This window comes from Hemitrygon akajei, chromosome 9 (genome assembly GCF_048418815.1).
Source record: "Hemitrygon akajei chromosome 9, sHemAka1.3, whole genome shotgun sequence".
NCBI lineage: Eukaryota > Metazoa > Chordata > Chondrichthyes > Myliobatiformes > Dasyatidae > Hemitrygon > Hemitrygon akajei.
In genome coordinates, this window is record NC_133132.1 from 105,015,935 (window position 1) to 105,031,874 (window position 15,940).

Consider the following 15,940-nt stretch of genomic DNA (forward strand, 5'->3'; position numbering starts at 1 on the left):
CCACTGAACATGTCTACATACCTCATCTTCATTTTATCTCCCTTGGTTCAGTCCCTTCCCACCTATATCCATGACACTTCACATGCTCTCCATCTTTTCAACAGCTTCCAGTTCTCTGGTTTTGGTCATCTCAGTTTCACCATGCATGTCCAATCACTATACTATTCACTCCCTCATCAAGAAGGTCTTAAAGTTCTCCACTTCTTTCTGGACAATAGACCCGACCAGTTCCCCTCCACCACCACCCTCCTCCGTCTGGCAGAACTGGTCCTCAACCTCAATAATTTCTCCTTCGGCCCATCTACTTTCTTCAAACCAAAGTTGTAGTCATGTGTACCCACGTGGGCCCCAGCTTTGCCTGCCTTTTCCTTGGCTGCGTGGAACAGTCCACGTTCTGAAACTTCCCTGGTAATGCTCCCCAACTCTTTCTGGACGACACTGATGACTACATTGGTGTTGCTTTATGCACCCATGCTGAGCTCATCAATTCCATCAACTGTGCCTCCAGCTTCCACCCTGCCCTTAACTTCACTTGGTCCATTTCTGAGACCTCCCTCTCTTTTCTCAATCTCTCTGTTTCCATCTCTGGGAACAAATTGTCTACCAATTTTTTTTATCAATGTACAGATTCTTATAGATATCTTCACTATACCTCTTCCCTCCCTTTTCTCAGTTCTTTCATCTCTGCCACATCTGTTTCCAGGATGAGTCTTTCTTTTCCAGAACATCAGAGATGTTCTCCTTCTTCAAAGAACAGGATAGTCTTCCACCATGGATGCTGCCCTCACCCACATCACTTACATTTCCCAGACATCTGCCCTCACTCATCTTCCTGCTGCCTTAACAAGGATAGTGTTCCTCGTGTCCACACCTATCACCCATGAGCCTCGGCATCCAGCACACTAAAAAAAAAGAAAGATCGGGCGAAAAACACAGAATATAAAAAACTGCAAGACTGAAAAAAAGTCTATAGTCCAAATCCATATCCAAAATGCAGAAATGCTGAGTAACATTCTCTGGGCACAGCAACAGGTCTTTCTCTCTCTGGCAGCAGAGCAATCCCATCAGCAATAAAAAGGCAGTCTGCCCCTCTCTGGTAGCAGAGTAATCCCCCATTAATCAAAAGGCAGTCTCCCCTCTCCTCCAGCAGAGTAATCCCCCACTGATCACTCCGTCTGCTACTTCTCAACCCAGTTTTGCATCCTATCAATCCTATCCCGCTCTGACAGCCTTCCACACTATCCACAACACCTCCAACCTTTGTGTCATCAGCAAATTTACTAACCCATCCAGGTCATTGAAGATGGCAGAAGTTCTGGAGAATGATGTGCCGGATGCGGAGGCTCATGGGGTGATAGATAAAGAGAAGAGTCTGTCTTGTGTGTTATATGTGTTGATCTGAAAAATCTCTTGTTCTTTTGAGTTACTGGGGCTAGGGTGCTGGACTGGGATTGGTGGCTGAGACATGAACAGCTGGACCTAATTGGTGGATGAGGCCAGTGAAACCAGGTTGGGATTGTTTACTGAGCCTGAGGAACTGAGTAGCTGGGCTGGGACATGTGCAAAAGCAACCAGCGGTTTGGCTGCTCTTGCTTTTCCAACTGACGGGGATTGGTTAGTGGGACTTGTAAACTAGTCTGTGATTGGTGGCTATGAGTCAGAAACCTGCTGAGGATTGGTTAGCCGTCTTCCCACTAGAAGTACGATTGGTGGGTGAGCCAGGAAACATGACTGGGTAGCGTGGGTCGGGAACGAGGCTACGATTGGCGGCCGGGGCCAGATCCCCTGCTGGAATTGGAGCAGACCTGGGAGGGGCGTGGATAGCGGTTCCCGGCAGTCTGTTCGTCCTTTGGCGGCTGAGGTCCTGCAGCAATGGCGGTGTGTATCATAGCGGCGGCCGGAATCCTACTGTAATCTGGTGCCATCCGCCGCTACGGCGGCTGGGAACTGGGGTAGAAAGCTGTGCCGGAGGGTTAGGAGTGCGACTGGTTGTGTATTTTGCGGCCTGGAGTCCAGTTCTCGTCCCGAGAAGGGACGGATAGATAGGGCCAGGAGGCCGGAGGGTGGAGATGGGGCACTCAGTGTATCGGTGTTCTCTGGAGCAGGAAAGGTGACAACGAGGAGCAAGCAAAAACTTTCTACGCAGCTTAGTACATTCAGTCTCAGACCCTTATTCCTTAATATCCCCTAAAAGTGGGTGGCATTACGTTTCAGCACCCATGGGTGCTGTTAAACTGAGGAGATGATCCATTAAAGAGGCTAGTGAGGTTGGCCAGGCTGAGAGATGCCCCTGGAGAGCAGGAGGCTGAGGGGTGAGATTATAAAAGGTTTGTTAAATTCTTATGTGTGTAGATACAGTGATGCTCAGTTTGTATCCCTGGAGGATTTCAAACTATCCTTTCTGATGGATGGATGGGGGATTGAAATCTACCAGATATTGACAGGCCCAAATAGACTGGATTTGCAGAAAATATTTCTGTTAGTAGGACTCTTAACATCCAAGGGCACAATCTCAGAATAGAGAGGCATGCTTTAAAACTGAGATTAGAAGGGATTTCTTTGGCCAGGGATGGTGAATCTGGAATGCATTAGCACAGACGGTTGTGCAGGCCAAGTCACTTGTATTTGAGGCAGAGATTAATTGGATAAAATGATAGAGCAACTCAGTGGATTAGGCAGCATTAGTGAAGGGAAATGATTATATGTATCACTCTAGATTTCCAGCATCTGCAGTCTTGTTTTGATTGGTAAAGGATTTAAGTTACTGGGAGAACACAGGAGAATGGAGATAATAAAACTTAGCCATGATTGATTGTTGAAACAAATGTGATGGGCCAAAAGGCCCAATTCTGCTCCTGTCTTATGCTCTTAGAAGTTGTTGTTTTAAGATGAGAACAAAGTTTTAAAGTAGGCTTGAGGGACAGCACAGTGCATGGTGGGTGTGTGGAATAAGCTGCCAGAGGAAGTGATAAAGGTGGGTGATTTTAAAAGACACTTGACCAGGTCCACAGATGGAAAATGTGCGGACACTTGGGCTGAAGGGCCCATTTCCGCACTGTATCAATAATGTGACTGGAGGGTTTAGTTCAGTCCACATGGTTACATGACAGCATCTCTGGTCCCGATTACTGGCAGTGTTCCTTGTGGGAACATGGGAAGTGCAAGTGTTAGCCAAGGACAGTGTGGTCATTTCTGGCCAATGACATTGTGGGATTTCATCCTCCCATCTCCTGTGGTTTACTTGGTAGTTGTTAATGTCATAGTTGTAATTTGGTGGATTTCAGGCTGATTGTTTCGAGTATAAAATCAGCTGATCTTTCTTACTCATTTTCCACTCCTTGTGCTGAAATTCGCCACCTTTGCATGGGCAAACCTCCAATGTAGCACTAAGGAAGTGTGTTTTAAGACTACTTTTCCCATGAGTTATGTGAATTTAGGTGGTCCCATCCCAGTTCAAGTAAGGATGGTGGTTATGTCCTGTTGAACATCAATCTCCAGGTGGAAATAATCCCGGGGTAATGAGGTTCCAGTTCAAACACTACTAAGTCTGAATTTATATCAAATCACAATACCATGCCTCCACAGTGTTGCAAAAGCACATAAGAATGAACATGTGCATGTACATCATACTTCCGAATGTTAAAATAGGGAGCTTGTCTCTGTAGAGATGCCCATTAGTAAGGTACTCTTTCCCCAGGGTCAGTGTGTACTTATTTGTTATTTAATGTCATTTTCAGACACTAATGAAATTACAATTCAACTTGGTTTTATTTGTAAATCACAGGGTTTTTTTTCACATGCCCATATTATCAACCTAGGATAGTCCTGGAAAACTTCCACTATACAGTTTTGCATTCAACTATGGTACTCATTTTTGGAACATCTAGATCAAGAATGGTCTAGAGGTATGCTTGTAAGAGACATTGATGTCTGTTTGGTTAATACTGGTTTGAATGTCTTGACTGAGGAACCTGGAATAAAAAGAACTTGATGTTATGTACTATATATGTGAAATTTTTAATTTTGTTTTTTTTTAGACGGAAAAGAAGGAAAACCCTATGCGTGAACTCCGCATTAGGAAACTATGTCTGAACATCTGCGTAGGTGAAAGTGGTGACAGACTCACCAGAGCTGCTAAAGTGCTGGAGCAACTCACTGGCCAGACCCCGGTGTTTTCAAAAGGTTAGTGTTTCTGGCTACATATCTTCTCCCATCCGGATTGGATGTCCTTGAACAAAATCAGGCAGTGGGTTTTAATAAGGCCATCAGGTTTAGTGCCGTCAGAGTCCTCTGCTGGGCCAAAGGTGTTTTGGTTCTGTTGGCAAGGGTCCTTTGTCTCCCAGGAGTGAGACTTTTGGAGCTTATGTTGGTGTTTCTGTAGCTCTGGCTTTTATGGGATAGGCTTGCTAGCCCCATGTCCAGTCCTCTTTCTTTTGCAGCCCAGCTTGGGACTGTCCGTGGCAAAGTTAACCACATTCAGGTTCAAGTTGCAGAGATATCTTCTGGAAGTATAGAAGATGTGACAAGTGAAGTACAATCAGTGCATTTCACATAAGTGGAATTAATTTGGCAAACTAAAGTATGGTCAGGGCTCTTTTTGTTATATGTTTGTACAATAGCAGAATGTACTTTTGCAGGTAGGATTTATACTATTTTCATCGTCTTTCTGTCCAACTCTGAACTGATATGGAATCCTTGACATTGTTTCCTGTCCAGAGTTAAAATGATGTTTTTACTCACGATGGTCTTCATAACAAATGTGATGAAACTGCTTAATAGCAATAACTGATTACTCTGGACAGGGATTGTTGGCTAGGTTGGTTTAAAACAATGAGTGAGATTGGTTCCACAACCTACAGATTCGCTTTAAATGAATCTACAATTCATGTTCTCAGTCCTTATTTGTTATTTGCAGTTTGTCTTTTATACTTTTGGTTGTGAGTATAACTTTCATAAATTCCATTATTTCTTTATTTTCCATTGAATTTCAAGTTATTATATGGTAGCATATGTACTGTGATAATTGACTTGGTGTCATCGTTGCTGCAAGATTTCTAACTCAGAATGAAACATGGGGACAATTTTATATAATGAAATATTTGGGTTTAAAGTAGTATGGATGAATGTGACCAGGAGACTGATAGATTATTTTGTCTGGACTGAAGATTAAGTTGCAGAAGGATGGCAATGAATAATACAGAGCCAACATAGAACACTGCTGTACAATACAGGCACTTCAGTTTATGCCTCATAGTGCAAGAATGGACTCTTTAGCCCACAATGTTGTGCCAAACTAATTAAATTAATAATCTAATGGTTGACTAATCTCTTCTGCCTCCACAAGTCCATACCCTCACATTCATGTGTCTATCTAAACGTCTCTTAAAAGTCTTTAATGTTTCTACCTTTACCACCACCATCCAGGCACCCACTACTCTGTAAAAAAAAACTTCCTCACATTTTCTTTGAAATTACCCCCTCTCACCTTAAAGCATACCCTCAGGTATGAGAGATTTTGACCCTTGTAAAAAAAAATTCTGTCTGTCTGTGCCTCTCATCATCTAATAAACTGCTCTCAGATCTCTTCAGCCACCACTGCTTCAGAGAAAACCTTGTTATAGCACATGCCCTCTAATCCAGACAGCGTCCTGGTAAACCTGCACAAATCTGTATTTGCATCCCAGTCATTTACATGAATAACAAGGGCCCCAACACTGATCCCTGCGGCACACCCGTAGTCATCAGTCTCCCTTCCAGGAAACATCCTTCAGCCACCACATTCGGCTTCCTACCTCTAAGCCTATTTTGAATACACCTAGGTAGCTCTCCCTTGATGCCATGAGGTCTAACCTTCCAGATCAACCAATCATGGGAGAATTTGTAAAAAAGCCTTGCTAAAGTCTAAAGTAGACAGTACCTACTGCACTGCCCTCATCGCCTTTCTGGTTACTTCATAAGAAAACTAAAAAGGTTGGCCATGACTTCCCATGTACAAAAACATGCCGAATCCTTCCTGCCTCTGAGTTTGTAAGTTCTTCCTGTGACCGTGTAGGTTTCCTCCCACATCCCAAAGACATGCATGTTAATAGGTTAAGCAACACGCAAAATGCGGAAGGATCTCATCAGGCCAGGCAGCGTCTATGGAAAAGTGTAGTCGACATTTTGGGCCGAGACCTTTGAGGACTGTAGAAAAAAAGATGAGTCAAGAGTAAAGTGGGGCACCGACTGTCCAAATGGTTGGGATTTATATTTTGGGCCAAAATTAATTGGGATAAAGAATGAAGGAGAAAAGTGAAAGGAGTTTCCTGGTATTTGGGGTTTTGCAAATCACAGCCTGAAAGGGTAATGATCCTGGGAATGATAGGGTTAACATATGATGTCTCTGTGCCTGTACTCACTGGAGTTCAGAAGGCTTAAGGGAGGATTGCATTGAAATCTATTGAATTTTGAAAGGCCTAGATAGAGTGGAAGTGCAGATGTTTACTTTAATGAGTGACTAGGACCAGAGGGCACTGTCTCAGAATACAAGAAAGTCCCTTTAGAACAGAGATGAAAAGCAATTTCTTTAGCCAGATGGTGGGGGAATCTGTGAAATTCATTGCCACAAGCGACTGCAGGCAGGTCAAGTCGATGGGTATTTCTAAAGTGGAGATTGGTAGGTTATTGATAAGTCAGGGCGTCAAAGGTAATGGGGGAGAAGCCAGGAGAATGGGGTTGAGAGGGATAATAAATCAGCCCTGCTGGAATGGTGGGGAAGACTCGATGGCAGAATGAACTAATTCTGCTCCTGGTACCGGCAAGGCTGTGGATAGAAAGCTGAGTAGTTTATTTTTGGGCTGTGAATACAGTAATCCTGGAAATGCAAATCAGTGTTGGAACTCTCTGCTTTAATAGATGTATCGAAGTTAAAATGAAGCGATTCTCACTGGTCACTCAGTTATTTTCCACGAGGAAATTTTTTGTTTTGCATTCTTCATGGAGTTTATTGACTCATTTCTGATGCTCAAATCTAATGTTGTAATTTTTGAAATTGATTTGTGTTGAAACTGAGTCTATGTTGAGGACTTCAGCAGCAACAAATAACCAATCTTGTTCTCCAACAGCTCGCTACACGGTGCGGTCCTTCGGCATTCGAAGAAATGAGAAGATTGCTGTTCACTGCACAATTCGCGGGGCCAAAGCTGAAGAAATTTTAGAGAAGGGTCTGAAGGTGAGTCATATCTGTACCCGGAACCCAGTTTGAGTTTAAATTGACCAGAGTAGTGATCAGGTCTACACACAACTTGATTGTGTGTTCATTGTCGTGTGACGCCCAGTTCTGTTTTTTTAATACAGTCCTTTCTATCCTACCACCATGGTGTAAGACACAAAGCTCTGCAGGTCTGTTACAAGATGAGTGTCTTCTGTTAACTGCAATGTACAACACACAAAAACACTGGAGAAACTGAGCAGGTCAGTCAACATCTTTGGACATTTTGGCCCGAGAACATTCATCGGGGTTGACTATGGGCCAAAAGTGACTGTTTTTTGCTCTCCATAGACGCTGAACTGCTGAGTTCCTCCTGCATTTTGTGTGTTGCTCTGGATTTCCAGCATCTGCAGATTATCTTGTGCTGTGAAATAAACAGGTTTTGTTTAATAAACTAAATCTGTTGTGTGCCCGAAGACCCGGAATCTTTGCAATCTTCAGGTACAGAGCTTGACAAAACTGACGTAATGGACTTTTAACGTCGTAAACCAGCAAGTTGTTTATGCTTCCCGCTTGCTGGGAAAATGGAGACTCCTCCCTCTCCCTTATTAGGGAAAGAGAGACCCTGTGGTATGCCAAATGTCAGATGAAACGCGAAGTCTGTGTCTTTGCTATTGCTTTGCTCACGCTTCAGTGCTCGGTGGCGGTGCCAGTGCTTGCTTTTTATTTGCCAGTGGGGGGGGGAATATTGTTGCTTGTTGCTGCTTACACATGGGAGGGGGGAGCTGGGGGGCTTTGGGGTTCTCACATTTAACTGTTCATTCTTTGGGACACTTCTCTGTTTTTGTGGATGTTTGTGAAGAAAAAGAATTTCAGGATTGTATTGTACATTTGACCTTTGAACCTTGGAATGTGCCTTTTATATTGTGATCTGTGATTGATTTGCTATCAAAGTGAAAAAAATAATGTATTGCCAAATTGTATTCAAAGCCTAATATTTATGGAATATGGCCCCTTAATTTTGGACTCTCCTGCTCTGAAATTACTGCTACCATTCATTTTATCTATTCATCTCATAATTTTAAATATTTCTGAGTACTGGTAACCAAGATTCAACTCTGCCACTGTCTTGTTCTTGTAAGTTTCCTCCGGGTGCTCCTGTTTCCGCTAACGTTCCAAAGACATGCTGCTTAGTAGGTAATTGGTGGAGTGGTCATTGGACCAGAAGAGCCTGATACCATAATGTATCTCCAAATAAAAATAAATGAGGGGCATATGTTTAGGGTGAGAAGGGAAAGATTTGAAAAGAATCTGTGGTGCTACTTTGTCATGCAGAGGTTGGTTTGAATTTAGGAAATTGGAACTAGTTGGGTGGGCACCATGTTCAGCATTGGTCTGAAGGGCCTGTATTTGTATTGCAGTGAATTAAGCCAAGTAGTCCTCATCTGGGTCAGCCTCTAAAAGACAGAAGTTGACAGGTGCAGTGAAAAACTTGCAGCAGTATCACAGGCACAAGCATCAGACAGGCAGCATTCACAAGAAAAACACTTTTGTAAACAATTTTTACAGTTGATTTCCAGTGCCATCCATAAGGAGTTCGTACGTCCTCCGTGTGAGCAAATCTGTTTCCTCTAGCTGCTCCAGTTTCCTTGCGTGCTCCAACAATGTAGTTTAATTGGGCATTGTAAATTGTCCTGTGATTAGACTGGGACTAAATAGATGAGTTGCTGGGTGACCATGCTGTATCTTTAAATAAATAGCATGACATAAAGACCATAAATTAAGTCCAGTTTACTGCGAAGTTATCAAAGTGTTGCTATACTATGATTAGGGTTTTGCTGGTTGGTTCAAGAATGAAATGATAGGAGGGATGTAACTGTCCTTGAACCTGGTGGTATGCATTTAGTACATAATTATCCTTTCACTTGTTAATTTTACTGTTGTGAGTACATTAGAGATGGGTAATCAGTAATTCTTTTGAGATAGTGAGCTAGTGTTTTACCCCACAGGGTGGTAATCTATGGAATTCTCTGCTGAATAAGCAGATACCAAATGGTTTATGTTTTTAATCTTGGGGGGGGGGGGGGGGGGAGAAGCGGGATATTGGAATAGCACAGTGATATTTGATAGAGTTCTTTGATCTGTTAGCATTGGCTCGTGTTCCACAGCGTGGGAGTAGGACTTTTGGCTTAGGCAGTCCATGCTTATCTGGTCTACCCAGTCCCATCTAACCACACCCAGAACATAGCCCTTCAAACCCCTCCATCCATGTACCTTCTCTTAAATGTTACAATTGAACCCACTGGCTGCTCATTCCACACTCTACAGTCAAAATAAATTTATTATCAAAGAACACAGATGTTACCATATAACATTTTCTTGCTGGCATTTACAGGAAAATAAAAAGTACAGTGGCATGCAACAGTTTGGGTACCTCTGGTCAAAATTTCTGTTATCGTGAATAGTTAAGTGAGTAGAAGATGAACTGATCTCCAAAAGTCATAAAGTTAAAGATGAAACATTCTTTTCAACATTTTAAGCAAGATTAGTGTATTATTTTTGTATGTACTATTTTAAAGTAGAAAAAAAGGAAAGGAGCACCATGCAAAAGTTTGGGCACCCCGAGAGCTCTCAGATAACTTTTACCAAGGTCTCAGACCTTAATTAGCTTGTTAGGACTATGGCTTATTCACAGTCATCATTAGGAAAGGCCAGGTGATGCAAATTTCAAAGCTTTATAAATACCCTGACTCCTCAAACCTTGTACCAACAATCAGCAGCCATGAGCTCCTCTAAGCAGCTGCCCAGCACTCTGAAAATTAAAATAAATGATGCCCACAAAGCAGGAGAAAGCTATAAGAAGATAGCAAAGCGTTTTCAGGTAGCCATTTCCTCAGTTTGTAATGTAATTAAGAAATGGCACTTAAGACGGTGGAGGTTAAAGTTGAGGTCTGGAAGACCAAGAAAACTTTCCGAGAGAACTGCTCGTAGGATTGCTAGAAAGGCAAATCAAAACCCCCTTTTGACTGCAAAAGACCTTCAGAAAGATTTAGCAGACTCTGGAGTGGTGGTGCACTGTTCTATTGTGCAGCGACACCTGCACAAATATGACCTTCACAGAAAAGTCATAAGAAGAAAACCTTTTCTGCATCCTCACCACAAAATTCAGCGTTAGAAGTTTGCAAAGTAACATCCAAAGGAGTCTGCTGCATTTTGGAAACAAGTCCTGTGGACTGATCAAGTTAAAATAGAACTTTTTGGTCATAATGAGCAAATGTATGTTTGGAGAAAAAAGGGTGCAGAATTTCATGAAAAGAACACCTCTGCAACTGTTAAGCACGGGGGTGGATCAATCATGCTTTGGGCTTGTTTTGCAGCCAGTGGCATGGAGAACATTTCACTGGTAGAGGGAAGAATGAATGCAATTCACTAACAAATTCTGGAAGCAAACATCACACCGTCTGGGGGAAAAAAGCAAGCTGAAGATGAAAAGAGGATGGCTTCTACAACAGGATAATGATCCTAACAACACACCTCAAAATCCACAATGGACCACCTCAAGAGGCACAAGCTGGAGGTTTTGCTATGGCCCTCACAGTCCCCCAGCCTAAACATCAAAAATCTCTGGATAGACCTCAAGAGAGCAGTGCATGCAAGACGGCTTAAGAATCTCACAGAATTAGGAGCATTTTACAAGGAAGAATGGGCAAAGATCCCCAAACAAGAATTGAAAGCCTTTTAGCTGGCTACAGAAAGCGTTTAGAAGCTGTGATAATTGCCAAAGGGGGTGTTACTAAGTATGGACCATGCAGGGTGTCCAAACTTTGGGCCCTTTTCCTTTTTTGTTATTTTGAAACTGTAAAAGATGGAAATAAAAATGTAATCTTGCTTATAATGTTAAAGAAATGTGTCATCTTTAACTTTATGCCTTTTGGAAATCAGGTCATCGTTTACTCGCTTAGCTATTCACATTAACAGAAATGTTGACCAGCAGTGCCCAAACTTTTGCATGCTGCTGTATAAAACAGAATTTATGAAAAACTATACATGAAGCCTGACAAAAAAGCAATGTGTGACAGAAGCCAAATCCTAAGATGTAATATTGAGAGCACCACCCTCTTCGGTGAAGAAGCTGCTCTTAGAATTTCCTTAAATATTTCACCTTTCAGCCTAAACCTATGAACTTCGGTTCTACTCGCACCTAACCCTGATTTTGGCGGGGGGGCAGGATGTGGAGCCTGCAAAAGTTTATCCTATCTATATCCCACATAATTATGTGCCAAAAGTGCTCACTGGCCTGGCTTTTGAGCTGTAAATGTATACTGGTGATTATATGCATGCCATGATCAGTGACAATTCAGTGCAAACACATGGATCTACATTGTTTTTTTTGTAGGTGCGGGAGTATGAATTGAGGAAAAGTAACTTCTGTAACACAGGGAACTTTGGCTTTGGGATCCAGGAACACATTGATCTGGGCATCAAATACGATCCTAGCATCGGAATTTATGGTTTGGATTTCTATGTGGTAAGTGAATGCTGTGGTCTACAGTCACTGTCTTACAATGTGCTGAGGAGATGCAGTGTAAGGGAGCACTTAACAATTTGTAGCCCTACTAAAGACTAATGATGCAAATAGTACCAAACATTCAGGGACATGCCATCTTTAATTTTATTAATACCATCAGGGAAAAGATACTGGAGCCTGTTGACACATTCAAAATTTTAGGAACAGCTTCACCCCTGCCATCAGATTTCTGAATGCTACAAACTTGTTCTTGTTTTGTACTATTTTTTATATTAAAAGTTTGCAGTTATCTTTTATGTATTGCATTATACTGCTACTACGGTGAAACCACAAATTTCACATTAGTGATAAATTTGATTCTGATCCTGTTCCTGAATGAAAAATTTACAATAACTTGCACTTTAATCTTGCAGCAAAGAATCAAGATAACCTTTGATCAGTCTAGTTCCATATAGATAACACATTTAGGTTCTTAATGTCAAATGTAATATTAATTTCTTTTTTAAAAATTAAAGTAACATGGGCTTCACAGGCTGAGTCAGCATTTATTGCCTGACACTAGTTGCTGTCAAGAAGGTGGCGGTGAGCTGCTTTCTTGAAATACAGATCTTTTTGGTGTGGGTATATTCTCAATGCTGTTTGGGGGTGGGGGTCTGGATTTTGGCCCATGACAGCGAAGGAGTGGCGATAGGTTTCCAAGTCAGGGTGGTGTGCAGCCTGGAAGGCAGCTTCCATGTGCTGGTGTTCTCCCTGGTTTTGCGACCTTCGTCCTTCCATTTGGTAGAGGCCGTATGGTAGAATGCTGCCCTATAAGGAGCTGCCTTGTTGATTTGCTGCAGTACATCCCGCAGACAGTGCAAACTGCTGCTACTGCATAGCAGTGATGGTGTGAGTGAAGTCAACTTACTTGAAGCATTGTTGAAGCTGAACTCAACCAAACAAGTAGATAGGATTCTGTCACTTGTCTGGTGGAGTGCAGCTTCAACAACACTCAAGTCATAGAGCACCACAAGAGAGGAACCGGTCCTTCGGCCCATTTAGTCCATGCCAAACTATTATTCTGCTTAGTCCTATCCTGTACCTGGACTGTGGCCTTTCCTACCTCTCCCATTTATGTACATATCCAAATTTCTCCTATGTGTTAAACCAAACCCACATCCACCATCGCTGGCATTTTGTAAGTTGACCCCACTCTCGAGTCTTAACCTGAAATGTCAATTCATTCCTCTCCATAGATGCTGCCTGACTTGTTGAGTCCCTCCAGCATTTTTGTGTGTTGCTCTCGCCGTTACCTTAAATCATGATGGGGGAGTTGAGATGACAAGTAAATGTAACACACTGATCATCTCCGAATATTACAGGGAAATCTTTGGGCCAAAGTGTCACAGTTTATGACAATTGCTAATGTGGAGTATAACTGGCCTCAGACTGACTTTTTTTTTTCACATTTTAGGTCATGGGACGACCTGGCTACAGTATTTCAGATAAAAAGATCAAAAGAGGACGCATTGGTTCAAAGCATAAAATTACCAAAGAAGAATCAATGAGGTGGTTTCAGCAGAAGGTAAGCAGCTCTTTGGAAAAGGGCTGCCTTGTTCCCTTTTCCTCGTGCTAGTTTGTTAGTTAAATCACAGTCCCTTGAGGATAAGTTTATTCCTAATGCCTATCAGCTTGGCATTCCCTCGAATACCTCTTTCTTAACAAATCATAAGGTGTGGTTTGGTTGAGTGATAGACCTCTAACTTTTCCTGTTGGGGGTTGTTGATAGGAAGCATTACTGGGGAGTGCATTTGCTCTATAAACTGGCTTAAATTCAATGGATATCTGCTGTAACTGAGATTTGTCAGCGTGAGTTATCATGTAAGTACATCAAAATGTACAGTGAAATGTATCATCTCCGTCAACAACCAGCACAGTATCCAAGTTCTTGTGAATGCCCAACACCTTTCAAACATTGTACTTTCTACTTTTTCTATCCACTTGGATGGCCTCAGCTTTTCCTTGCCCATACCAAGTTGCTTGCATTTCAACCTGAAGCCTCTCTACATCCTCCTCTTTAAAAAAAAACACATGTTAGGCAAGCTCTTTAGATTCTGGTTTCTGACCCCTCTGTGGATGTGGATGTTGGTCCTCAAACAAAATTCAGGGTTTGATGCGTGGAAGGTTTTATAACTTGTAGGCATTTGATAGGGTATAGATGGATAAACATAAGTGTAAGAAGATAGAAAAGTACAGCAATTTGCCTCTACCGCTACCTCAGGTAGTGCATTCCAGACACCCACCACTCTGTTTAATAAAAACTTGCCCCTCTCATCTCTTGAAATTACTCTCTCATCTTAAATGCATGCCTCTGATACTAGACATTTCAACCTGGGGAGAAGATACTATCTGCTCTATCGATGCCTCATAATCATAATCTTCTATCAGATCTCTCCTCGGCCTCTGCCGCTCCAGAGAAAACAATCCGTATGTAATAGGCTGAGAGTGAAAGGTGAAATATTTAAGGGGAAGCTGGGGGAGCTTCTTTACTCAAAGGGATGTGAGAGTGTGGAACGAGGTGCCAGTGGGTTTAATTGTGGTATTTAAGAGAAGTAGGTACATGGATGGGAGAGTGTGGAGGGCTATGGTCCAGGTGTGGCTTGATGGGACTAGGCAGAATAATGTCATTGGATAGATAGGTTGAGGGGCCTGTTTCTTTGCTGTAGTGCCCTATCACTAAATTAGTTAAAAGGGACTGCCATTAATCGAGATTTGAGGAGGTTGTGAGAGTGGAGTGTCAATTCTAAATGAACAGGCTTTGCCCCCTATCAGTTCAAAAAGTGGCAATTTTCTTTTTAAATAGGTTGCTTATGAATAGGCTTTGCTGGTCAGCTATGAAATACTAATATCTTTGTAACTACTCAGCCTTATTGTCTCTTTTATCTAACATGTTTGGCAGCTTCCACTTCTCTCAAAGTGATTTGCTTTAGACGTTCGAAGAGTGAGGTTTATTGACGGATAGAAAGATATGACATTCTGTATTTTGCATCAAGTATATTGAATTTGTGTTTCCAAAGTTGTCATTTGTACTTCATTTGGAGCTTTTAAAGTATCACAGGAGAACATCTGTCTTAAGTAAGCAGCTATATTATATGGGGGGGGGGTCCCCAACCTGGGGTCCGTTTAAAAAGGTTGGAATTCATTGCTCTACATTAAGGTCGATGCCTTGAATTTTAGAGTAGGTTGCATTTAGGCAAGGCTGGGTATGTTGACAAAGCATTTTTGGTGAACTGAAATGAAAACAAAGCTGCTGGAAATTTTCAGCAGGTTAGGCAGAATCTTTGGAAAGAACCTCAGACCTGAAACACTTTAAAAAAATGCTGCTGGACCTGCTAAACTTTCCACTGTATGTTGAGAATGCACGCGTAGCAATTTGTTTTCAGGTGCTCAGCTCAACTGCTTTATCCTCTATTTGACTAATACCTGGTTTTGTTTTGTCTTCCAGTACGATGGTATCCTCCTGCCTGGAAAATAATTTGAAGAGCGTGTGAAACATGCAATAAAGACAAACTATCTGTATTATTGATGTCTGTGTTTTTCAAATTGGCATAGTATACATTACAGGGTAAAATTACTGAAGCCATAAAAGAAAAAAATAGGCCATTCAAGCCCACTCCACCATTCAATCACAGCTGCTTTTTTTCTTCAACCCTATACTCCGGCCGTCTCCCTGTAACCTTTAACCCCTAATCAAGAACATCGAACTCCACCTTAAATATGCCCAGTGACATGACCTCCACAGCCATCTGTGTCGACAAATTACATAGATTCACATCCTCTGGCTAAAGAAATTCCTTCTCTATTTGTTGTACTGCAGTAAAATTTTTGGTTATTTAATTTATTTTTTTAAAGTTTATTAAATTAATCAGTTCATTCCTGTTTTTTGCTAGTCAGGAGCATTGAGCAAACATATGAGACAATAACGAAAAAAAACTGGACGCATGGTTTTCCAACTGAACTAAGATTTTTCAAAAGCATTGTTAGCATTTTTTGCCTGCCAGCCAGAAGATTTGACCAACGTGTTCCTCCACACATATGCAATTTCTCTTGTATCTATAGAGTGCAGGAACTGAGCTTGAGCCACACTTGGGAACAGAATAATACAGTATAAGATTCAGACTCATTTATCACGTACATCAAAACTTCAGTTTCAGTGAAATGCGTTGTTTTCAGTTTGTAACCAG

The 15,940-nt window shown here is 41.9% G+C and overlaps 1 protein-coding gene and 1 non-coding gene across 2 annotated transcripts; both read left to right on the top strand.

Moving 5' to 3' along the window:
• Positions 1-1,747: 1,747 nt before the first annotated feature.
• LOC140733420 (large ribosomal subunit protein uL5-like) lies at positions 1,748-15,275 on the top strand. The gene is made up of 6 exons (XM_073056724.1): positions 1,748-1,878; positions 4,038-4,182; positions 7,104-7,210; positions 11,586-11,717; positions 13,171-13,281; positions 15,202-15,275. Exons 1-6 carry the CDS (start codon positions 1,873-1,875, stop codon positions 15,229-15,231), a joined length of 531 nt encoding a protein of 176 aa, XP_072912825.1. The 5' UTR covers positions 1,748-1,872; the 3' UTR covers positions 15,232-15,275.
• Positions 4,719-4,798, top strand: LOC140733838 (small nucleolar RNA SNORD35). The gene has a single exon (XR_012100394.1). It is a non-coding gene; the product is annotated as a small nucleolar RNA SNORD35 (small nucleolar RNA).
• Positions 15,276-15,940: the final 665 nt, after the last annotated feature.

What these genes read in the sequence shown, in the direction of transcription:
- LOC140733420 (XM_073056724.1), top strand. An exon ending in ATGGTTTGGATTTCTATGTG is followed by an intron (nt 11,718 to 13,170) that starts GTAAGTGAATGC and finishes TTCACATTTTAG; the next exon opens with GTCATGGGACGACCTGGCTA. An exon ending in TGAGGTGGTTTCAGCAGAAG is followed by an intron (nt 13,282 to 15,201) that starts GTAAGCAGCTCT and finishes TTTGTCTTCCAG; the next exon opens with TACGATGGTATCCTCCTGCC.